The sequence below is a fragment of the Pelodiscus sinensis genome, chromosome 14, assembly GCF_052426305.1.
Source record: "Pelodiscus sinensis isolate ZL-2025 chromosome 14, ASM5242630v1, whole genome shotgun sequence".
Taxonomy (NCBI): Eukaryota; Metazoa; Chordata; order Testudines; family Trionychidae; genus Pelodiscus; species Pelodiscus sinensis.
The window spans coordinates 10,127,548-10,151,010 of record NC_143065.1 but is presented as its reverse complement, the minus strand read 5'-3'; the positions used below and the strand labels follow the sequence as shown (position 1 = coordinate 10,151,010).

The following is a 23,463-nucleotide window of genomic DNA, read 5'->3' as shown; positions in this document are numbered from 1 at the left end:
CTTACCTGGGGGGCGCCCAGTCGTGCTGCGTGCAGTCCAGCAGCGTCCCCACGTACGTCTTGTTCCTCCAGGTCACGTTCACCACCAGCATGCCTGCAAGGCAAGGAGGCAGGCTCACCCACAGCCCTCTGGGAATGGGGGGACACACTGGGGGGCTGGGGCAAACCTTCGCCCCAGGCCTGGCTCCGTGCTGGCGGGGAGCTGGAATCCGCACTGAGCCAGGGCCCAGCTCCGCCCTGGCCTGCTGTCCCCGAGGCTGCTCAGTGGCACTGCAGCGGGCACTCGACTCAGCCCCCCCACTCCCTGCACACACACACTGTTCACAGCTGCCCCCGGAGCGGGGGGGGGGGGAGCAGGCGGGCGCCGGAGAGACCCCGCTGCACCACCAGCCAAGTCAGCTGGGAGCTGGGGCAGCTCAAAGGCCACCCCTCCGGGGAGCTGTGGCAGCCAAGCAGGTGAGCCCCGGGGATGGGGAGGGGGGAACACAGGGAGCAGGACTCTCGCCTGGACACAGCGCCGAGCCCAGAGAGGTAGGCGGCCCAGCATGACTGGCAGGAAGGGGCCTGGGGGCTCTCCCCCGGGTGCAAGGAAGAGGGACAGAGGCTTCTGTCCACTAGGGGCAGTGCTCTGCCACCCGATTCAGCAGAGGGGCCGTCCCCAATGGTGTGAGGCCAGACCCAGCCGGGATCCGGCGTGATGGCCCCGAGCAAGCGCTGGCCGCACTCAACGTTCTCCAGAGGGGAGGGGAGGGCCGGGCGGGAAGTGAAGTCAAGTGACGGGGCGATGTCCCTGCACCCCGGTGGCGCTACACGGTCAGAGCGGGCGGGGAGGCTGAAGCACTCGGCCCATGGTGGCAAGGGGCGGAGAAGGCAGGGTGAGCAGCCAGCAGTGTGAAGAACGGGGGTGGGGATGTGGTGAGGGGTAACTGGCACCATATACAAGTCACAGCCCCGCAGAGCGGGTGTGCCCCTGTAAAATGACGCCTTCGCCGCCAGCCGCCCGCTCTCCACTCAGTCCCCGCCGGCTGCATTTGTCTCCTCCAGCCTCCGCCCCGCCCGGGTCCCTCGTGGCCAGCGGGTTGCAAGTCCCTCCATCAGAAAGCAATTACACTAAATAATCCCGGCCCATTAGCAGCGCCAGCTCAATGGCTCCTTCCTCCCAGAGCTGGCCGGCTCCGATCGCTGCGTAACTAATTTGAGCAGGAGCAGGGTCCAGCGCATTTATCTGCGCAGGGAAAGCAGGGGAGATAGAAATCTCATTTACAAGGGCAACCGAACGCAGCCAGATCTATGGCCACCCGGCCTGTGAGAATGAATGGAGCTCAGCCAGTCCTAGCAGCTGTGCCTGGAGCACACGTATAAATCTCGGGCCGGATTTCCCTTCTGTAACGTGCCGGCCGACAGCTGCAGGCAGCCGAGAAATCCTGTGTGAACCAAGGGACTCGCCTGTCGCTGAGACCCCAGCTACAGGCTTTGTTTTGCTGGGGAGCGAGGGGGCCACGCCCTGCAGGGGAGCAGAAAGAGGGCAAGGGGGGGGGCGGGTTTGAGTGTCTGTGTGAAAAGCCATTTTGAGTTTTCTTTCCAGCCTTTCCCCATCACGGGGCCAGTGAAAGCAGCAGCAGGTGGAGGAAGGTTGCGCAAGGCATTCCAAGTGCAGCAGCTGGCCCTGCCGTCGCTCCCTGCGAGACCCCTCACAGACCTCCCGGGCGCGCTGCTTAGCCGGGGAGCAGGCTGATCCGAGGACGACGTGGCCTAGACTCTAGACTCCCATCCGAGTGCTCCCGAGGCCTAAAACCGCCCCGCGCCCATCCTGCTCCAGGGAGGGGGGTCCAGCGAGACGGGGAGGGGTGATGCTTTGGGAGGGGTTCAAAGCACTGCGGTGAGGCGAGTCACAGAGTGACCCAGATCCAGGGGGAGTGAAACTGGCCAGCCCCCCTCCCCTGGGGCCCTGAGGAGCAGCAGGCACCCAGCCCACCGGCTCTGAAGGAAAGGAGCCCTGCGAGGCTCTCGCAAGTTCCTCGTGTGACAAGCCGCCGGGCCCTGCGAAGGCCTGCGCCACTGGCGAGCCGAGCGGGGAGGAGGTGCTGAGCACAGGGAGAGGGTAGAGCTGGAACCAGCCAGGGCCCGCACGGCCTAAAGCTGCAACCCCCGACCCCGCCGGCTCAGTGCCCAGCTGCAGACCCTCACCTGCTCCGTCAGCCGCACCGACCCCTTCGCCCCACGGCAGCTGAGCCCGTGCCACGGAGCCCGCCCCTCGCCGACGCGCAGCAGGGAGCACAGAGACGCCCTGGCAGGGTCCCTGGGCCCGTGTGTGACTGGCATGCGCCCCTCTCAGCTCTCCCAGAGAGCACCTCCAGACCCCACCGGCTCAGGGCCTCATGTGCAGCAACGGCCGGGTGCAGCCCCGCTGCCAGCTCGCAGTCCAGCAGCATGGACGCTTCCCGGCTGTTTCTAGGGGAGACCAAGTGGGACCCCCTCCCGTTCCCTCCAGATTGGGGGGGGGGAAATCAGCCGCATAGAGCAGCTCAGAGGGAAGGCAGGGCAGGGTCCCGGCCCCGTGCTCCCTGTGCACCAACGGCTCAGAGCGCACAGGGAGGGGCACAGAACGAGTCCTCGCCCCGTCAGCTCCCAGACAGGGTCGGGGTGGGCCAGGCCCCCTCATCAGACTCTGAGCTCAGCTCCCCCCCTTTCTCCCGCATGGGCTGAGAGAGAGCGGAGACAGGCCCGTGGGGGCACAGGGCCCACGGGGGAGAGCTACAGTCAGCAGAGAGCAGCAAGCCTGGAGAACTGCCCTGGCTCGGAGCAGGGTCCCTCCCCTACCCCAGACAAGGGGTGCTGGGATGCCGTGTTGCCCTGACACGGGAGGATCGGACTGCAGACTCCAAGCTCGGTCCTTTGCTGCAGGACCCGGTGGCAGGGCCAGCCGTGCAGCCAGTGCAGGGGGCGGCTCCACCCTGGTAACTACCCCCACGTCCTGCAGCCACCAGGATGGGCCATTGCTCGTGCACGGACACCACACGGGAGCCACGCTCCAGGCAGCAGGCGTGGCCACTGGCCTTGAGCAAGGGAGCTAGTTATTCTGGGTGGCTCTGGCAGGTGCCTCTCCCCCTTCCCCCATGCCACGGAGGGGGGTCCAGTGGCACCTTGTCGCAGGGCCCTGGGCACGCAGTGCTCCCCTGGCCTGCCTCTGCCCTGTTCTTGCCTCCCGCTGCCTGGCTGGTTCTTACCCGCCACCTCACTCAGCGCCGCCGGCTGCTCCCCGCCCCAGTTAGCGGGAACTAGAGCCACGTGCGTGCGGCTCTGGGCTCCATCAGGGAGCCCCGTGCCACTCAAAGGGCTTTGCCCGGCTCTGCTGGTCCAGGGGAGCAGAGCTGTCTCCACAGGGGCTCCACCGGGCCCAGGGATGCAAGTGCCCACCTCTACAGCAGGAGAGCTGTCAAGCCTGTGCCAGCCCTAGATGAGCCTGACCGGCCGGCCCCACAGGCCTGGCTTTGTCAGCAGGAGACGGGCTGCGTGTGGGAGCAGCCATCTCTTCCCCGCCCCGCTGGAGGCCCGGTGCAGCAGCAAGGAAAATGCAGCCCAGACGGTGCTTCCGCTTTCGCCCTGCCCACAGAGGATGTGAGCTGCACCTGAGCCGGTCTGCGAGTGCAGAGTGACCAGCCCCCACCCCCCCACCCCAAACCCACAGCCCAGCCCCAGAGCGGAGACCCTGGCGCCTGGTTCCTGCTCAGCAGCCGGGGGCGTCAGCAACACCGCGGCTCTGGGGACCAAAGCCCCCTGCAGTTTGCCACAGGGGAGAGAGGCAGCGTCTCGCTCTTCTCCTTCCCCTCCCTCCCTGCTAGCAGGCCGCAGCCTCACGCTGCCGCAGGCCTCGGCCGGGTCCCGACCCCTCACTGCCCCGCCTCCCCCACTACCGGCTCCAAGGCCTCGGCCGGGCCCCGACCCCTCACTGCCCCGCCTCCCCCACGACCGGCTCCAAGGCCTCGGCCGGGCCCCGACCCCTCACTGCCCCGCCTCCCCCACGACCGGCTCCAAGGCCTCGGCCGGGCCCCGACCCCTCACTGCCCCGCCTCCCCCACTACCGGCTCCAAGGCCTCGGCCGGGCCCCGACCCCTCACTGCCCCGCCTCCCCCACGACCGGCTCCAAGGCCTCGGCCGGGCCCCGACCCCTCACTGCCCCGCCTCCCCCACGACCGGCTCCAAGGCCTCGGCCGGGCCCCGACCCCTCACTGCCCCGCCTCCCCCACGACCGGCTCCAAGGCCTCGGCCGGGCCCCGACCCCTCACTGCCCCGCCTCCCCCACGACCGGCTCCAAGGCCTCGGCCGGGCCCCGACCCCTCACTGCCCCGCCTCCCCCACGACCGGCTCCAAGGCCTCGGCCGGGCCCCGACCCCTCACTGCCCCGCCTCCCCCACGACCGGCTCCAAGGCCTCGGCCGGGCCCCGACCCCTCACTGCCCCGCCTCCCCCACGACCGGCTCCAAGGCCTCGGCCGGGCCCCGACCCCTCACTGCCCCGCCTCCCCCACGACCGGCTCCAAGGCCTCGGCCGGGCCCCGACCCCTCACTGCCCCGCCTCCCCCACGACCGGCTCCAAGGCCTCGGCCGGGCCCCGACCCCTCACTGCCCCGCCTCCCCCACGACCGGCTCCAAGGCCTCGGCTGGGCCCTGACCCGCCTCCCCCATGACCGGCTCCAAGGCCTCGGCCGGGCCCCGACCCCTCACTGCCCCGCCTCCCCCACGACCGGCTCCAAGGCCTCGGCCGGGCCCCGACCCCTCACAGCCCCGCCTCCCCCACGACCGGCTCCAAGGCCTCGGCCGGGCCCCGACCCCTCACTGCCCCGCCTCCCCCACGACCGGCTCCAAGGCCTCGGCCGGGCCCCGACCCCTCACTGCCCCGCCTCCCCCACGACCGGCTCCAAGGCCTCGGCTGGGCCCCGACCCCTCACTGCCCCGCCTCCCCCACGACCGGCTCCAAGGCCTCGGCCGGGCCCCGACCCCTCACTGCCCCGCCTCCCCCACGACCGGCTCCAAGGCCTCGGCCGGGCCCCGACCCCTCACTGCCCCGCCTCCCCCACGACCGGCTCCAAGGGCTCGGCTGGGCCCTGACCCGCCTCCCCCATGACCGGCTCCAAGGCCTCGGCCGGGCCCCGACCCCTCACTGCCCCGCCTCCCCCATGACCGGCTCCAAGGCCTCGGCCGGGCCCTCACTGCCCCACCTCTCCCCCAACAACAAATGCGACTCGGTTGTGGAACAAAAGCAGACTCCTGGCCCCTTTGCCTGCTGCAGCCCCACCTGCCTGGGCCAGGCCTGGGTTTATTAGCAACGACATGGGGTGTTTCCCAGGCAACCTGCACATGCAGCTGGCAAGAGGCTCAGCGGGGGCAGCAGAGCTCACGTTCTGTGGGGCACGGTGCGTGGTCTCAGCCAAGGCTGCTGGCACAAGACACACGGTGCCAGGCTCCACCCCCCAGCCAGGGCGCCCAGGGGCCTGCACGGTGCCCAGGTCAGCGCCCACCCCTGCACTCTCAAAGCTGTGGGGTGGTGCCACTGCTCTGCACTCAGCCAGCAAGCAGCAGCCATGCAGCTAGCGGGGAAGGTACAGCCAGTGCAGCCAGGCTGGTGCCCGTCTGAGCAGCCTGCGGGCCAGCTAGGAACGGCTCCGCAGCCAGCGCCAGAGACACCATCTCCACTTACAGCCCCGGAACTAGGGTTTCCAGGTAGCTTCAGAACAAAAACCGGATACACATGATTGGGGGGGGGGAGACTAGCTGGGAGAGAAGCAGGGCCGGTGAGGGGTTGGGGGCAGCGGGGCTGGCTGGGGGAGAGCCGGGCAGGGTGTCGGGGGGGGAGCGGGGCCGGCCAGGGGAGATTGGGGCAGGGTGTCGGGGGGAGTGGGGCCGGCCAGGGGAGATTGGGGCAGGGTGTCGGGGGGAGCGGGGCTAGGCCGGGGGAGATCGGGGCAGGGTGTCGGGGGGAGCGGGGCTAGGCCGGGGGAGATCGGGGCAGGGTGTCGGGGGGAGCGGGGCTAGGCCGGGGGAGATCCGGGCAGGGTGTCGGGGGGAGCAGGGCTAGGCCGGGGGACATCGGGGCAGGGTGTCGGGGGGAGCGGGGCTAGGCCGGGGGAGATCCGGGCAGGGTGTCGGGAGGAGCAGGGCTAGGCCGGGGGAGATCTGGGCAGGGTGTCGGGGGGGAGCGGGGCCGGCCAGGGGAGATTGGGGCAGGATGTCGGGGGGAGCAGGGCTAGGCCGGGGGAGATCCGGACAGGGTGTCGGGGGGAGCGGGGCTAGGCCGGGGGAGATCGGGGCAGGGTGTCGGGGGGAGGGCGAGGAGAGAATCAGCCAGCGGGGAGCAGGACTGACCCAGGCACACGCAGATCCCAGGCGCTACCCGTCCCACGCACGCTCCCGGCGAATCATGAGTGAGTCTGGCTATGGCTCCACAACGCGCTTGATCAGCGCTCCTGAGCACAGACGGGGCTTCTCCTGCTCCCCAAGGCGTCGTTCCTACATCAGACGCAACCAGAGGCTCCCAGCACCGATGGCGCCTGCCAGGCTTCCGGCAGGCGCCCAGCCGGAAAACCAGGAAATACCGGACATTGCACATTTCACATGTCCGGTATTTTCTGAATTTTTTTTACTGGACAGAGCGCCCAAAAACCAGACTGTCCGGCTGAATGCCAGGCCCCTGGCAGCCCTACCTGGAACAGCGGCCTCCTGCCCCCTAGGGCCGGCTGCAGGCTTTATGGGGCCCTACGCCTGCTATTAAACCCAGGACCCTGGAGGGGGAGGAGGTCAGAGAGTGATTGTATAATTGTCAGCAACACACCCCTGAAATGGCTCAAATCTCCTCACACACAAGGGCGTGGTGGGGGACAGGCCTTAAGACCCAGCGGTGCCCCACATTTCCCAGTGCCCGCATCTGGGTAAGGCGGGGGCTCTGGGCACCGTGCGAGGAGGCAGGAGGCCTTGACAGGGCTGTGGTGTGGTGGGGTGGCATGACTTGGCCAGCAGCACGGAGGGCCTGTCTCCCCCAGGAGCAGAGCCCAGCCCCCCAAGGACCGGGAGAGGGGCCTGTTCTAACTCGCGGGGTTCTGCGGCGGTCGCGGGGCTGGTGAAGCATGCAGGCAGCTGGCGGCTGTTTTAAAACCCTTGGGCTCTCAGCAGGCTGCCGGGCCCCCTCCCTAACCCTGGCCTGCGGGGTGGGCGCAGGTGGCCCCACCTGGCCGGGTGCGCCTGGCAGAAGCAGAGAACAAACACTCCGGGTGCATTCCCGCAAAGCGGAGGTGCAGCTAGCTCTGTAACCATGGCAGCAGTGCAGCGCGCTCAAGGCAATGCCCGTGTACCTGGGGCACAGAGGAGCTGGGGAGAGGCCAAAAGCAAGCAGCAGGATGGAGGAGGGGAGGTGCAGGGTGGGGCCTGTAAGTGAGGGCAGAGAACAGGCGATGGCTGGTGAGTGGAGAACAGCAACAGAGCCCAGCTGCCGCCCAGCGGGCAAGGTGGAAGCTGGCAGCACCAGCCTTTTCCTCCTGGGCTCTGTACACGAGGGCCCCGCCCGTCCTGCCTTAACAAGCCAGGTGCAGAGCCTCTCCCGGCGCGGCCACTCAGTGCAGACGGAGAGGCGGCGGCTTGGCTTCCGGCCTTGAGGAAACCTTGCTGGCTCCAGCGCTGACAGCGGCACGGGCCTCAGAGCCCGTCGGAGAATTGCTCCATTTGCCCCCACTGAGCTCGGAGAGAACTCATCTCTGGTCAGCTGAGTCCAAACCAACCCCTGGGGTTTCACACGGACGGGGGGAGGACAGGACCCGTCTGCAGCCTGGCACAGGCCCCGCCAGCGTAGGAAAACCCTTCCCCGGAAAGCTGTCCAGGGCCCCGGTGCCGCTGCCCCATTAGCCTCCTTAGAGCGCTACCGCTCCCACCCGAGGGCACGTCAGCCCAGGCTGGCAGCCGGCTATGAGAGCCGGGTCCCAGGAAACAGCAGACCCCCCCGGGAGGAGAGAGACCCTGAACACAGGGGCGCAGACACCCACCCCAGCTACGCAGGAGCCCTGGGTTCCGTGGCAGCTGCGCCGTGGCCGGCTAAGGGAACCAGGGAACACGTCTTCCCCTCTGCGCTTCATCCCCGCCTGCCTGTTGCCCAGCAAGAGCCCTTCTCGCCACTGGGGAGAGAGCTTGGGCCAGGGCGCTTGCTGGGCACGTGCCCTGGGACAGCAACTCCATGGTGCTAAGGTGCAAAAGCTCCAGGGCGAAGCAGGCGGCGAGGGAACAGTGCGAGCCGGCGGCAGAGCACGGCCACACCCCCAGCCCTGGCTAAGCCAGAGTGCTCGGTGGCGGGTGAGCCGGGAGAGCTACCGGCAGCCAGGCCTTGGGCTGCAGGGGGAGCAGAACCGCAAAGCGCCAGCAAGGAGCTCGCCGTGCGGCCCCTCTGCTGCTGCTTCCCGGAGTCAGGGAGGATGGGGGGCGGCAAACTCTGCCAAGCCAAGAGCCTAAGCGATAGTCCCACCCCCCAGGGGCCACCCCAAGTCAGAGCAGGCTGGGCTCCCAAGGCAGTGGGGCCGGTATGGAACGGGGGCAGGGTTAGGGTAGCGCCGGCAGGACAGGAGGCGGCAGAGCTCACGCAGCCCCGGGCCCGCCTGCAGGCTCCTCCCAAACAGTCCGTGAAGCGCCCAGCTCCCAGCGAGAACAAGCCACAGGGACGCCCTGGCAGATTTACGAGCTTTGCCGTCTGACGGGGGAGCAGGGACCAGCGGCGCCCCCAACGGTGGGGCAAAGTCACCTTGCCCCTAGGGCTGTAAAGGGGGACCGGGTTAACCACGTACCCAGTAGGCATCACCCTTACTGGTAACCGGGCAGGAGCAGCCGGCATTGGGGGCAGGCCAGCCTGCTGCGAGCGACTCCCGGGCTGTTCAGGCTGAGAAGCCCGGCCCCCGCTCGGTGCTTCGCTTCCCCGACCACCACACTCCCGCCCGCTGGAGAGCGCAGCTCCACAGCGAGCAGGGACCAGCGCGCCCTGGAAGGCAGCCACTCGGCTCCCTCATAGCCACTTTCCAAACACACGGGGGAGGCTCGCAGCCTGGCTTCCTAGCCTGAGAGACACAGGAAGGCTGCGGGGCCCAGCACACAGACAGATGGGGGGCAAGAAGGGAGGAAGGACAGGTCCTGGACCCAGTGCTGTGGCCCTCCCTCCCACCCTCCACAGGAAGCTGGCACAGGCGAGACAGGACAGAGCCCGCTGGCCCCTCCTAGGCCCTGCAGAACCTCCAGCAGGGACCTAAGGCCTTGTCTGGCCTGGCAGGCACACGGCGAACACTTCCCTCACTCGGGGGGGTGGAACCCTCCCAGCCTCTGTGGACAAATGTTCTAGCAACGCACAGTCCTGATGGGGACAGCGCTTGGGCGGCGGGAGCCATGGTCCAGCAGAGCTACTGCCCTCATGGGGGGAGCTGGGAGAGGTGTGCCATGCACCGGCTGAGGCAGACAAGTGGGAGAAGTCGAGGTGGCCACCACCAGCACAGTGGGTGGACAGGAGGCAGCACTAGGAGATGGCCCCCACAGCTGGAATGCAAGACACTAACTGGCTGCAGTGGAGGTGGAGCCACGTCAGGTGACGGGGTCGGACGGCAATCGGAAGAGCTGCCTTCTATCTGGAGAGGAGCGGTGTGTCCAGGCAGGGAAGAGGTGGGGACACACAACAAGCATAAGAAGGGCTCCCTGGGTCAGACCAAAGGTCCATCTAGCTCATCTCCTGTCTGCCCACAGCGGCCAGTGCCAGGTGCCAGAGGGAGTGAACAGAACAGGTGACCATTGAGTGATCCATCCCGTCACCCATCCCCCGCCCGACAACCAGAGGCTACGGCCACATCCCTGTCTATCCTGGAATTAGCCAGGAACCCTCCATGAATGTATCTACTTCTCTCTCTGGAGGTGGGTGATGGGAGGGATCACGTGAGGATTACCTGTGTGATCCCTTCCTCTGGGGCACCTGGCATTGGCCCCTGTGGGCAGACAGGACGCTGGGCTAGATGGACCTTTGGTCTGACCCACAGTTTGTGCGTTGCATAAAGAAATGCTTCCTTTTGTTTGTTTTAAACCTGCTGGCTATTACATTGCATCTTGTTGCTGTATGGGAAGGAGTAAATAACTTTTCCTTATTTACTTTCTCCACACCAGTCATGATTCTACACACCTCTATCATATTCCCCTTTAATCATCTCTTTTCCAAGCGGAAAAGTCCCAGTCTTATTAATCTCTCTTCATATGGCAGGTGTTCCAGCCCCCTCATCATTTTTGTCGTCCTTTTCTGATCCTTTTCCAATTCCAATACATCTTTTTTTGAGAGGAGGTGACCACAGGTGCCACACCGCATTCAAGACATGGACTATAGCAAGGCAATGGTATATTTTCTCTCTCACTCTCTATCCCTTTCGTAATGATTCCCCACATTCTGTTTGCTTTTTTGACTGTTGCTGCACACTGAGTGGATGTTTTCACAGAACTACCCAGATCTCTCTAGAGTGGTAACAGCTAATTTAGACCCCATCTTCTTATACATATCATTGGGATTATGTTTTCCAGTGTGCATTGCTTTACATTTATCAACACTGAATTTCATCTGCCATTTTATTGCCCTGTCACCTGGTTTTGGGAGAACCTTTTGAAACTGTTCACAGTAGGGACGTAATAGTATAGTCAATTAACCAATGAACAAAAGCTTATGGGTTAATGCTATGCACGACACCCATTTCCCTCTCCCTGCCAGTACATTTTTAGAAGTCTGGCCAGCAACCTGGCTCAGTCCTGGCTTGCAATGGGTCCGGGACCTACCCCTGCTGCGGCTCTGCATTTCAAGTGCATTAGGAGCCAGGCAGGCAGACAGCCCGGCTCAGTCCTGGCTCATGCTGGGTCCGGGACCTACCCAGGTTTCAGCTCTGCACTTCAAGTGTATTAAGAGTCGGGTGGGGAGGCAGGCAGGCCAGATCAAGGGCTGCTGCCAGTCTGCCTGGTATTGGCCTGGAATTGCCAGGATCACCTCTAGAGCTCTTTTTAAAGACTGGTGTCACATCAGGTGTCCTCCTGTCATCTGGTACATAAACTCAAAGGACAGGTTACAAACCACAGGTACTAATTCTGCAATTTCACATTTGAGTTCATTCAGCACTAGGGTGAACATCTGGTCCTGGTGACTCGTTACTGTTTAGTTCATCAACTTGTTCCAAAACCTCCTCTAATGACACCTCCATCTGGGATCGTTTCGCAGATTTGCCACCTATGAAGAAAGGCTCAGGGATGGGGATCTCGCTCATCCTCAGCCATAAGACGAATGCAAATAATTCATTTCGTTTCTCTGCAACGGGCTTATCGTCCGTCAGTGCTCCTCTGGCATCTTTTCCTTTGTTTAGCCACACTGGCGCTCTTGCTATGGTTTTTAATGTGGGGTTAGACATTTAAATTGAGCCTCTATTATAGTGTCTTTAAAGAGCTTCCATGCAGCTTGCAGGGATTTTACTTTTGGCTCTGTGCCTTTTCACTTCTGTTTGTTTAATTTCCTCATTTGTGTGTGGCCCCCCCCCTTTCTGAAATTAATTACATGTTGGGCTGCAGTAGTCATTTCCCCACCACAAGGATGTTAAGTCTTATTTACCAAGGGGTCCCGCTCTATCCCCCTCTTGAACCAGACCCTGTGCTTCACTGCTAAATCAAGAATTGTGGGTGCTGACACCGCTGCTCCGAAGCAGTCGCTTACAGAGTCAAACTTTTTCTCTGCATCCCATCCTGAGGGGATACATTTCCAGTCAATGGGGGGACAGCTGAAATCCCCCCTTCTTATTGAGATTTTTATTGTTATGGCCTCGCTAATCTCCATGAGCATTTCACAGTCACTAACACCATCCTGGTCCCGTGGTCAGTATCAGATCCCTACCGCTATACTCTTATTAGAGCATGGAGTGATCATCCACAGAGATTCTATGGAACAGTTTGGTTCATTTAAGGTTTTTACTTCATTTGACTCGATGCTTTCTTTCGTATACAGTGCCACTCCCCTACCAGCACAACCTGGTCCTGTCCTCCTGATATATTTTATACCCTGGTATTACTGCGTTCCATTGATCATCCTCATGCCACCGACTGTGATGCCTCATATCAATATTCTCCTTCAACACGAGGCACTCTGGTTCACCTATATCTTATTACTTAGGCATCTTGCATTTGCATAGAAACGCTTTAAAAACTTGTCACTTTTTAGCTGTCTGCCACTGCATGATGTGATTGAATGACTCATTTGACAATTTCTTATCAGACCTTACCCGTGTTTCATCACCTCCCATCCTCTCCTCCTTCCTAAGACAGAGAGACTCTCCATTAATAGGTTCCTCAAGAGACGTCTCTGTCCAATCCACATCCTCCTCCATACCTATCGGCTTTCTCCAGCCCTGAGTTTTAAAACTCCTCTACAATCTTTGTAAGGGCCAGCAGGCTGGTTCTATTTTGGTTTAGATGCAGCCCATCCTTCCTGTACAGGCTCCCCCTTTCCCAAAAGCTTCCCCAGTTCCTACTAGATCTAAAGCCCTTGACCCTCGCCCCTGAGTTCTCCCACACGCTGAGACCTGTCTACCTAGGACTGCGGGAGGAACTGGCCGCCACGCACACACGTGTCCGGTCCGAGAGGAGGTGGGCGCACACAAAAAGCACAGCCACTTTACACATCCTTGCTGTTTGCTTTCCATTTTCCACGATCTCCTGCAAGCCGTTGCTGGTCCCTAACGTGCTCTCCCCTGCCATCCGAGTCCCATGGCGGGAGACGCACGGGTGTAAAGGTGGGTCCCAGGGGCATTGCTGGAGCCACTGCAGTTCTAACAGCAACAGAACGGGGAGCCAAGCCCTCTGCATTCCCCTCCTGAGCAGCCCCGCCCTGCCCCTCACCGCAAGCAGATCAGGGGCGAGAGCACCGAGGTCTCCTTTGTGCAGCAGCTGCTGTTGCCATGCGGTGATCCTTGTTGCTATGAAGGTTTGCATGTCAGACAATGGCTTGTTTTGGCTCAAAACGAAGCTGCTATTGGCCGAGATGTTTCCACAGTGAGTCGCCATGGCGCTGGGATGGACCAGTGCAGGACTTGGCTTGGTCATGCCCCTCACACCTAGGTGAGTGGGGGGCAGGAGGCTGCGATCAGCTGGCCCTCTCCACTCCAGGTGAAGTTAATTACAGCGTGAGGGGAAGGAAACCCTGCAGCTAACGAGGCAGCAAGCAGAGCACCGCTTCCCAGTATAATTAGCTCTGTTAATGGCTCCTGCCGATAGGAATCACACCTCACTGAATTAGGGAAACTGCCAAGACAGCTGCTCCCAGGAAAGGCTTTGAACACAACATATCTCCAGGCGAAAGAGGCAGGGAGGGGTCGCCCGCCAGGACAAACCTCTAAGTATCCGGGGAGCGAAACCCACAGACCCACCGGTCACACAACACTGAAGACACAGGGATGAAACTGAGCCCAAAGTGTCCGTGGGGCACGGAGGCCAGGAAATAACGGCCGTGCAGGAGCCTGACGGAGCCCTGGTTTGCTTGGCCAGGCATCTGTTTCCTTCCAGCTCTTGCAGAGGGCTCCTAGGGACCCCTCCTACAGCGGGTGGCGGGTCCTCCAGTGCTGCTTGCAGGGGGCGGCCGAATGTCCAAGCGTCACGCCAAAAACCCTTCCGCGCCCCTGGAGTCCCTGGCTCATCTCCCAGCAGGGCTGGCACAGGCCCCGCCCGAGCGCTTAAACTCAGCTCCCGGCTTCTTGGGACAAGGCAGGGCAAGGTGGCCAAAACAGCCCTCCCCTCCTGCCACTGCTGTATGCCTGCTGCTGTCCCAACCCACGGCAGGCAGCCCGGGCCACAGCACGCTGCTGCTCCTCTGGGCTGCGGGACGCTCCAGAAGCTGTCCTGCCCGCGAGTTCATGCTTGCTACACCCAGGCAGCCCGGAGGCAGGCTGCACACAGCCACAGGAAAGGACGGGGGAAGTTACACAACTGGGTGAGCCCAAACCCCTCTGCCTGCTTTGCACAATAGGGTATAAAGTAGGGATGGGTTAACTGGGGGAAAGGGGGGAGGTAGAGCAGCCGCAACCCACCAGGGGCAGGGGGCTGCTCCGGCCCAGCTGGGCTCATCGGGGGCGAGGGGCTGCTCTCGTCCAGGGCCGACCTGAGCCATTTTGGCACCCCGGGTCCCAGCGCCACCCAGGGTGCACGGTGCATGCGCTGCCCAGGCACCACCGCTGGCATGCAGCCTGGGGCTGCGCCTGGCCGGGCTGTGCCTGGCCATGCAGGGGCCCATGGCCGTGAGGGGAAGGGCACTGCGGGGGTTAATGTAGCCCCTGCCCCGTGCGCCCCTTACAGCTGCCATCAGGCGCCCCCCATCGATGGGCAGCTGCCCAACTCGCCCACCCCTTAGCCTGGCCGTGCTCTCTGCCAGTGATTTCCTGCAGCCCTGCACTCCACTAGCTGCCAACATGCAACAGAAGAAGGTTCCTGGTGGCTGAGATGGGCCTTGCCCTTTACATTCCAGGCTCCCACATTAGGGCGCTGGGCAAAAAAAGGGGGCGGGGTCTGATCAGCTTCCGTTTTGCCATTCGTCACGTTCCAGGCCTCCACCACATCCCCTCTTGCATATCACACCACTACGTTTTCCTTGCCCTATTCAGTGTCTTCCAGGGGCTCACCAGGAGCGGGGGGGAAGCGGGGGGAGGGCTGCTCCAGCACAACCAAGCTAAGGCTGGTCTGTCGCTGCCATGGGGAAGGGGCGCCTGGCTGCTCCCCGGGTACAGGAGCAGGCTGCGGATTGTCTCCCCCTGCGTCGGGCCCAAGGGCCTGCCACCTGAGTGGTGCTCACGGGAGGTCGGGAGAGGCCAGTAGGTGCCTAGCCAAGGCGGGAGTAGGCAAGCCAGGGAGGCCCTTTCACCCTGTGCTGGGTTAGACTAGCCGTGCGCGCACGAGTCCATCCGCGCCGCCCAGCTAACAGTGCAGGGTTCACGTGTCACAACAACCCGCGCTCCCTGTGGCCCACAGCACACGCTCCCTGCAATCAGCCAGCCAGGGGGTGGAGAGCTGAAGCCGCGAACCTCGCTTCAGCACTCCCGTAAAAGTGCCGCCCCTCCGAGGCTACAGGAGTTACATGCAGGTATTGGCACCCACAGCACTTCCCAGCAGCCACGGGAAGCCCTCAGAGTTCTGCTTGGGCAGCGGCAGCACTGAGCCACTCAGAGAAACTGGAGCGGGGGTGGGGGGGTAGGTAGGGAGGATTAATCGAGACAAGAAAAAGGCGGGGGAGGGAGACCACGGTGCTGCCCCACCCAGCTGCGGGGGGCCAGAGTGCAAGCGGCTACCCCTCCTCCCTCTGCCTCTCTGGGACACCTGGGGGCAGAACAGCACCGCCAGCGCCTGACAGCAGCAGCCTTCCTGCAAAGGATCTTGCCCCAGTTCAGTGAATGACTGCAGACTAAAAATAGCAAGGCGGCACGGCAGGATGCCCCCAAGGCCCGGTCTGACACGCGAGCTGCCAAACAGGGCTAATGCAGAGGGACGGGCAGACGGGCTGCAGAACTACACAGACTGGAGGGGCATGGAAGAGGGGGGTGAACACGCCACACCAGGCGCTGATGCCAAAGGAGGAGTTTAAGCCTGAATCGGAGGGGATGGAAACTGGCAGGGCAGTGGAAAGCAGCATCTCCTGCCTGGCAGCCGCGTGCGTAGCAGGCAGGCCTGGAACACTGGACCACACACCAGAGGCTGCTAGGAGAGGGCTGCCGAGCCCCCCAACAGCGACCCAGCGAGAGCTCTCAGCAGCTGGGGGATGCCTACCAGGCTGCTGCCTCTGGGTGCGGCTCAAGGGCTCCAGCTTGCTAACCGGTGGCTGATACATTTTCTTTCCTCTGATTCCTGAAAGAACTCGGGAGCTTTCATCTGTCCCTTCCCCACCCCAGAGCCTCGACTCCTCCTGCGGCAGGCTGGGTTAACGTCCCTCAGCATCCTGGCCGCCACTGGGAAGTTGGTGGGCTCCCTGCTCATCCCTGCTTCCAGCCTTTCTGTTTATGTTCCACTTCCCTGACTAGATCAAGTGCTGCCTCTACTTGTGGCTTTCCTGACACAAGAGTGGGAGAGGGAGATCCATTTGTCAGTTTCATAATTGCTCTCAGGGCTCCCAACAGCAGCAGTGAAACTAACCGGGCCTGTCAGTTTCATGCTCTTGGAAGCAGCAGAGGCCGGGGATGTCTCCAGAGCTCCCTGTGTCCGGACACACGGGACTGGTTTGCTTCACCAGCAGCCCTCACTGCGCCTTTCTATGAAAACACTCAGCAGAAAGCGGTGGCCTTGGCTTCCTGCAACTGCCTCTCACCCACCAGGAACAAGGTTACTAAGGGTACGTCTACACTACATGGCTCCGTCGACAGAGCCATGTAGATTTGTTTATTGGGCAAAGGGAAATGAAGCAGCGATTTAAATAATCGCCGCTTCATTTAAATTTACATGGCTGCCGCGCTGAGCCGACAAACAGCTGATCAGCTGTTTGTCGGCTCAGCGCGCTAGTCTGGACGCTCCCCTGCCGACATCAAAGCCCTTTGTCGGCAGCCCCGGTAAACCTAATCCCACGAGGAATAATGGGGCTGCCGACAAAGGGCTTTGATGTCGGCAGGGGAGCGTCCAGACTAGCGCGCTGAGCGGACAAACAGCTGATCAGCTGTTTGTCGGCTCAGCGCGGCAGCCATGTAAATGTAAATGAAGCCGCGATCATTTAAATCGCCGCTTCATTTCCCTTTGCCTACAACCCTCATCTACATGGCTCCGTCGATGGAGCTATGTAGTCTAGACACAGCCTAAGTGTCAATGGTGAGGGAGTTTTTCAATCCCCGCTTGGCCCTGATCCAAACGAAGCGCCCAGCTGGAGTGCAAGGCTGACACAAGAACGAGGCGCCTTTGGGACTCTAGGATACAGAGACAGTCGGCACAGGAAATAACCCTGGGAGACGCGAGGGGGGAAGAGATTTTGAGTGCACACACCCATGTGAGTTTCCTGACTGGGGAGGCCCAGGAGCAAAGCAACAGAGCACCTACGCGAGCACCGGGCATTGACTCACGGGCTGGAGTACCCTGGAGGGGAGTCAAGTTTGCCAAGTCTGCTTCACCGAGCGCGCTCTTGGCAGGCAGCTGATTGGACACTCAGACACCAGCGCTTCCAAGCCACCTCCAACGCAGGGCTCAGCAGGGCAAAGCCCTTGTGTTTTCACTCAGTTCTCCCCACCCCAACCCAGGGCGCAGTGCGCAAGGGGCAGCCAGCAGTGCGCCCGGCTCACACCTGAGCGAGTTTTAGCTGCCACTGTGCCCTTTCCCCTCCCCTGCTTAGAAGGGAGGAATCCCCCCGGGTCACAACAGGGTTGCTCCTTCCTCTGGTGCACCAGGGAAAGCCACTTCCAATGCCTGGAGCCTGGCTGCCGATCGGATGAAACTCAAGAGCCAGGAAGGCGGTGGAGGGGCCGGGAAAGGCCCGTTTCCTGCCTCGCTGCTCTGGCCAGACCCCCCCGCAAACACAGACCGCATGGCGACAGCCCACAAAGCTCCGGCGCTCCCCGTCGACGAAGGACCCGCCTCTCACCTGGTAGCACCATGCTCTGCTCTAACAAGCTGCACAGGGTGGCCACGGCCAACCACCCGGTTCGGGCCCAACTCACAATCTTGACGCGGCCCCGGGGGTTGGGCAGAGCTGATTTTAAGAACATAAGAACGGCCGTACTAGGTCAGACCAAATGTCCATCTAGCCCAGTATCCTGGCTGCCGACAGTGGCCAGCACCAGGTGCCCCAGAGAGGGTGGACCGAAGACAATGATCAAGCGATTTGTCTCCTGCCATCCCTCTCCAGCCTCTGACAGACAGAGGCCAAGGACACCATTTTATCCCCTGGCTAATAGCCTTTTATGGACCTAACCTCCATGAATTTATCCAGCTTCTCTTTAAACTCTGTTATAGTCCTAGCCTTCACAGCCTCCTCTGGCAAGGAGTTCCACAGGTTGACTACACGCTGTGTGAAGAAGAACTTTCTTTTATTAGTTTTAAACCTGCTCCCCATTAATTTCATTTGGTGTCCTCTAGATCTTCTATTATGGGAACAAATAAATAACTTTTCTTTATCGGCCCTCTCCACACCATTCATGATTTTATAAACCTCTATCATATTCCCCCCCAGTCTCCTCTTTTCTAAACTGAAAAGTCCCAGTCGCTTTAATCTCTCCTCATATGGGACCCGTTCCAAACCCCTAATCATTTTAGTTGCCCTTTTCTGAACCCTTTCCAAGACCAAAATATCTTTTTTGAGGTGAGGAGACCACATCTGTACACAGTATTCAAGATGTGGGCGTACCATAGTTTTATACAGGGGCAGTAAGATATTCTGGGTCTTATTTTCTATCCCTTTCCTAATAATTCCTAGCATCCTATCTGCCTTTTTGACCGCCGCTGCCCACTGTGTGGAAGTTTTCAGAGAACTGTCCACAATAACTCCAAGATCTTTCCTGATTTGTCGTAGCCAAATTAACCCCCATCATACTGTACGTATAGTTGGGGTTATTTTTCCCGATGTGCATTACTTTACACTTATCCACATTAAATTTCATTTGCCATTTTGTTGCCCAATCACTCAGTTTGGTGAGATCTTTTTGGAGTCCCTCACAGTCTGCTTCTGTCTTGACTATCCTAAACAGTTTTGTATCATCTGCAAACTTTACCACCTCACTGCTTACCCCTTTCTCCAGATCATTTATGAATAAGTTGAAAAGGATTGGTCCCAGGACTGACCCTTGGGGGACACCACTAGTTACCCCTCTCCAATCTGAAAATTTACCATTTATTCCTACCCTTTGTTTCCTGTCTTTTAACCAGTTCTCAATCCAAGAAAGGACCTTCCCTCTTATCCCATGGCCATGTAATTTACACAAGAGCCTTTGGTGAGGGACCTTGTCAAAGGCTTTCTGAAAATCCAAGTATACTATATCTCCTGGATCCTCCTTGTCCGCATGTTTGTTAACCCCTTCAAAGAACTCCAATACATTAGTAAGACAGGATTTCCCTTTACAGAAACCATGTTGACTTTTGTCCAACAAATTATGTTCTTCTACATCAGGCATGTCCAAAGTCCGGCCCGCGGGCCAATTGCGGCCCGTGTTCCGGTTTAATACGGCCCCACAGGTAATTTGGCAATATCTATCTTTTATGGCCCCCAACGAATCCATATGTATTGAGATGAATACATTGTAAAATCTCAGTTAGTCAGTTGGTCTAAATCAGTTATAAATGTATTTGGACACAACATGTATACTTGGTGTTATGTTCCTGTTCATATTTTTTGAACTTAAAAGTTGACGGACAACCTTTATTACCAATAATATGTAATGTACTTTACAATGTTCCTGACATATATTTCAGCTTCCTGGATTTTTTTTTCGTTTGGGCTTCAGATATGAAAGGCAGAGTGATTTAACACCTGTTTAGATTTGTCATCCATGTGACGAAATGAAAAGTATGCCGTTTGCAATAAACTTTGCATAAAATAGTTAATTTGCATTTAATTTTAATGGTTCAAAGAATGTCAGGCAAAATGGTCGGCCCTCATGCATGTTCACTTCATCAAATCTGGCCCTCTTTGAAAAAAGTTTGGACACCCCTGTTCTACATGCTTCACAATTTTATTCTTTACTATTGTTTCGACTAATTTGCCCGGTACTGAAGTTAGACTTACCGGTCTGTAATTGCCAGGATCGCCTCTAGAGCCCTTTTTAAATATTGGTGTCACGTTGGCTACCTTCCAGTCATTAGGTACGGAAGCCGATTTAAAGGATAGGTTACAAACCACAGATAATAGCTCAGCAATTTCCCATTTGAGTTCTTTTAGAACCCTTGGATGAATGCCATCCGGTCCCGGAGATTTGTTAACATTAAGTTTTTCTATTTGTTCCAAAACCTCCTCTAATGACACTTCAATCCGGGACAGTTCCTCAGATTCATCACCCACAAAGGACGGTGCAGATTCAGGAATCTCCCCAACGTCCTCAGCCGTGAAGACTGAAGCAAAGAAATCATTTCGTTTCTCCGCAATGGCTTTATCATCCTTGATTGCTCCTTTTATAGCTCGATCATCTAGGGGACCCACAGGTTTTTTAGCAGGCTTCCTGCTTCTAATGTACTTAAAAAACATTTTGTTCTTTCTTTTTGAGTTTTTGGCTAGCTGTTCCTCAAAATCTTTTTTTGCTTTTCTTATTACATTTTTACACTTGATTTGACAGTGTTTATGTTCTTTTCTATTTATCTCACTAGGATTGGACTTCCACTTCTTAAAAGATACCTTTTTGTCCCTCACTGCTTCTTTTACATGGTGGTTAAGCCACGGTGACTCTTTTTTAGGTCTCTTGCTATGCTTTTTAATTTGGGGTATACATTTAAGTTGGGCCTCTATTATCGTGTCTTTAAAAAGTTTCCATGCAGCTTTCAGAGATTTGGCTCTAGTCACTGTGCCTTTTAATTTCTGTTTAACAAACCTCCTCATTTTTGTGTAATTCCCCTTTTTGAAATTAAATGCCAGGGTGCTGGACTGCTGAGGTGTTCTTCCCACCACAGGAATGTTGAATGTTATTATATTATGGTCACTATTCCCAAGCGGTCCTGTAACAGTTATATCCTGGACGTGATCCTGCACTTCACTCAGGACTAAATCGAGAATTGCCTCTCCCCTTGTGGGTTCCTGCACCAGCTGCTCCAAGAAGCAGTCATTTAAGCATTGAGAAATTTTATCTCGGCTTCTCTTCCTGAGGTGACATGGATCCAGTCAATATGGGGGTAATTAAAATCCCCCATTATTACAGAGTTCTTTATTTTGGTAGCCTCTCTAATCTCCAGTAGCATTTCAATGTCAGTATCGCTGTCCTGGTCAGGTGGTCGGTAATATATCCCTACTGCTAATTTCTTATTATTGGAGCATGGAATTACTATCCATAGCGATTCTATGGAACATGTTGATTCACTTAATATTTTTATTTCATTTGATTCTACATTATCTTTCACATACAGTGCCACTCCGCCACCCACCCGGCCTGCTCGATCCTTTCAATATATTTTATATCCCGGTATGATTGTGTCCCACAGATTTTCCTCATTCCACCAGGTTTCGGTGACGCCTATTATGTCAATCTCCTCATTTAATATGAGGTACTCTAGTTCACCCATCTTATTAGTCAGACTCCTAGCATTTGTATACAAGCACTTTAAAAATTTGCCACTGCTTATTTGTCTGCCCTTCCCTGATGCATTGGATTCCTTTGTATGCGGTTGTTTGTCTGCTCTGGCCCATGGTTTGTCCTCTCCCCTCCTCTCTTTCTGACTACAGCTTAGAGAATCTCTATTGATGGATTCTCCTCTAAGAGAAGTCTCCCTCCGATTTACGTGCATCTCCGCACCAGTAGGCTTTCCCCCATCTCTTAGTTTAAAAACTGCTCTACGGCAGATGCCCATGGACCATCTGACGTTCTGGGGACACGCTCCAGCAAACGGCAGCCGAGCTGAAGGTGTGGTTGGCAGCCTCGACCTGCGCCCCCTGGAACAAGCACGCTGCGGCTGAACGCCCGCCCGTCTGCCCGCTGGCAGAGAGAGGTGCAGCTGGAAGCGCAGCTGTTCCAGCCATTTGAGCTCCCCAAGGGAGTGTGTGTCCTGGCAATCACAGGAGCATGGCCCGGGCAGTCCTCCCTCCGCCAACACCCACCAGTGAGGGAGGAGCAGGCTTTGCCCATTTGCAGGAAGGAACTTCTCTGAGAGTCTGACGGTCACCAACAGTGCCCACTAGCGCCCACTTCCAGCTGGGCCAGACGTGCCACGGGAAGGGAAGTTCTCCAGGGACTGCCGAGCGCCCTGGAAGCAGGAGGCATCCGAGCCCCCCGGCCTGAGGCGGCTCCACCAAGGAGCCACGCTCAGTCACCCGAAAGCGCGTTTTGTGGGTGTTCACACGACCGGCCGCTTCGCTTCAAGAGTCACAACGCAAATCCAGGACACCCCGAGCCAAGCGAAGGAGCCCACCAACGAGCTGGCTGCTTCCAGACCCCGGCAAGGAAACCCCAGCGCTGCATGCAGCCCGTGAGCTTCCGAAGGAGGCGGGAAGAGGGCGGGCTGGGTACCTCCGGACTGGCTCCTGGGCACCCGATGCCAGTCCCATCGCCCAGCCCCTGGGACTGGCCTGAGGTAAATGCACGCACAAACCCGCTCCCGGGGCTGGCCAACACACCCCTGCCCATCGAACAAGGGCGGCCCTGCCGGGAGGCCGCTCCACCTCCAGAGGCAGCGAGAGCTCGAGGACCGGTCCAGCCCCAGGGCAAGCGCGGGTCTGTGCTTGGCCCTTGAGCCGGGCCCTCTGAGCCCCTCCCGTTCATGGGCTCTGTGTTTTCTACCTAGCCTGGGAACAGGAGGTGCCGGCGCGGCTCCGCCTGCAGCTGAATTCCGCCCCCTCCCGAGCCGGAAACTCAGAGCCAGCCGCATGTGCCAGCTCAGACCAGAGCCAGACAAAGCGATGCCTTTGGCCTGCCACCCGGATCGCCGGTCCCGAGAGCTCGGCTGAAGCTAGTCACAGCCCCTCCCGCTGCCCGGCTGGCTCCGGGCTTTCCCCCCCTGGGGAGAGGGAGGCAGCGCCCGCCTTTATCTGCTTCATCGGAGGAGACATCGGCACCGCGGGGCCCCGTTCGGGCTGCTGGCGAAGGGGACGCTCTAGTTACTGGATCTGCGGGACAGGCTGACACTCGGACGGGACCCTCTGAGCCTCTCCTCTCCCAGCCACCCTTCTGCCAGGAGACTGTCCCCCTCCTCGGCCCGGGACAGCACGCCCTCCAGGGCACTTACCATCCTCCGTCTCCTGCCAGACGATGCCCTCCAGGTTGACGCTGGTGCCGGGTTCACAAGGGCCCAGACACTCGGGCTCGGTAGCCAGCGCCACGTCGCAGGTGTTCACCCCCACGGAGCGCGTGCGGACCATGATCTGCTCGCAGGGGGACGCGATGTCGTTATTGACAACGGGCACCAGGAGGTGCAAGGGCAGCACTGCAGGCGTGGAGACCGGAGACTCCATCTGCGGGGAAGGAGAAACACACCAGTGAGCACCCAGAGAGCCCCGAGAAGAAAGCAAACGCCAGCCCCTCCCTCTTCCCCGGAGAACCCTCCTGCCCCGGCCCCCGCGGCCTGTTTGCTCTGAGACGCCTCTCGGCCTGCCTGGTCCCCGCAGAGCCCTTAGGACCTCGCAGGCCTCTTCCAGCCCCGAGATGCTGGAGACTCCAGGGCTCGGCCAGGACACCAGGCCCCACCTGTGCTCCTCAGCTAGACACCTGCCCTGCTGGGCAGCTTTCGATGACAGTCCCGTGGCCTGCCAGTCTGGCTGGAGACTGAGCCCAAACCACGGCCCTGCCTCTTACCGATTCT

The 23,463-nt window shown here is 59.6% G+C and overlaps 1 protein-coding gene across 3 annotated transcripts in view; it reads right to left on the bottom strand.

Moving 5' to 3' along the window:
* ZNF609 (zinc finger protein 609) overlaps positions 1-23,463 on the bottom strand; it is a 111,506-nt gene that overhangs the window by 10,439 nt on the left and 77,604 nt on the right. For all 3 annotated transcript variants that reach the window (XM_075897473.2, XM_075897475.2, XM_075897476.2), the window contains 2 exons: positions 22,891-23,116; positions 6-93 (listed from right to left, as the gene is read on the bottom strand). In XM_075897473.2, the coding sequence (XP_075753588.2) occupies positions 6-93; positions 22,891-23,116 (314 nt within the window). The remainder of the gene's footprint in view (positions 1-5; positions 94-22,890; positions 23,117-23,463) is intronic.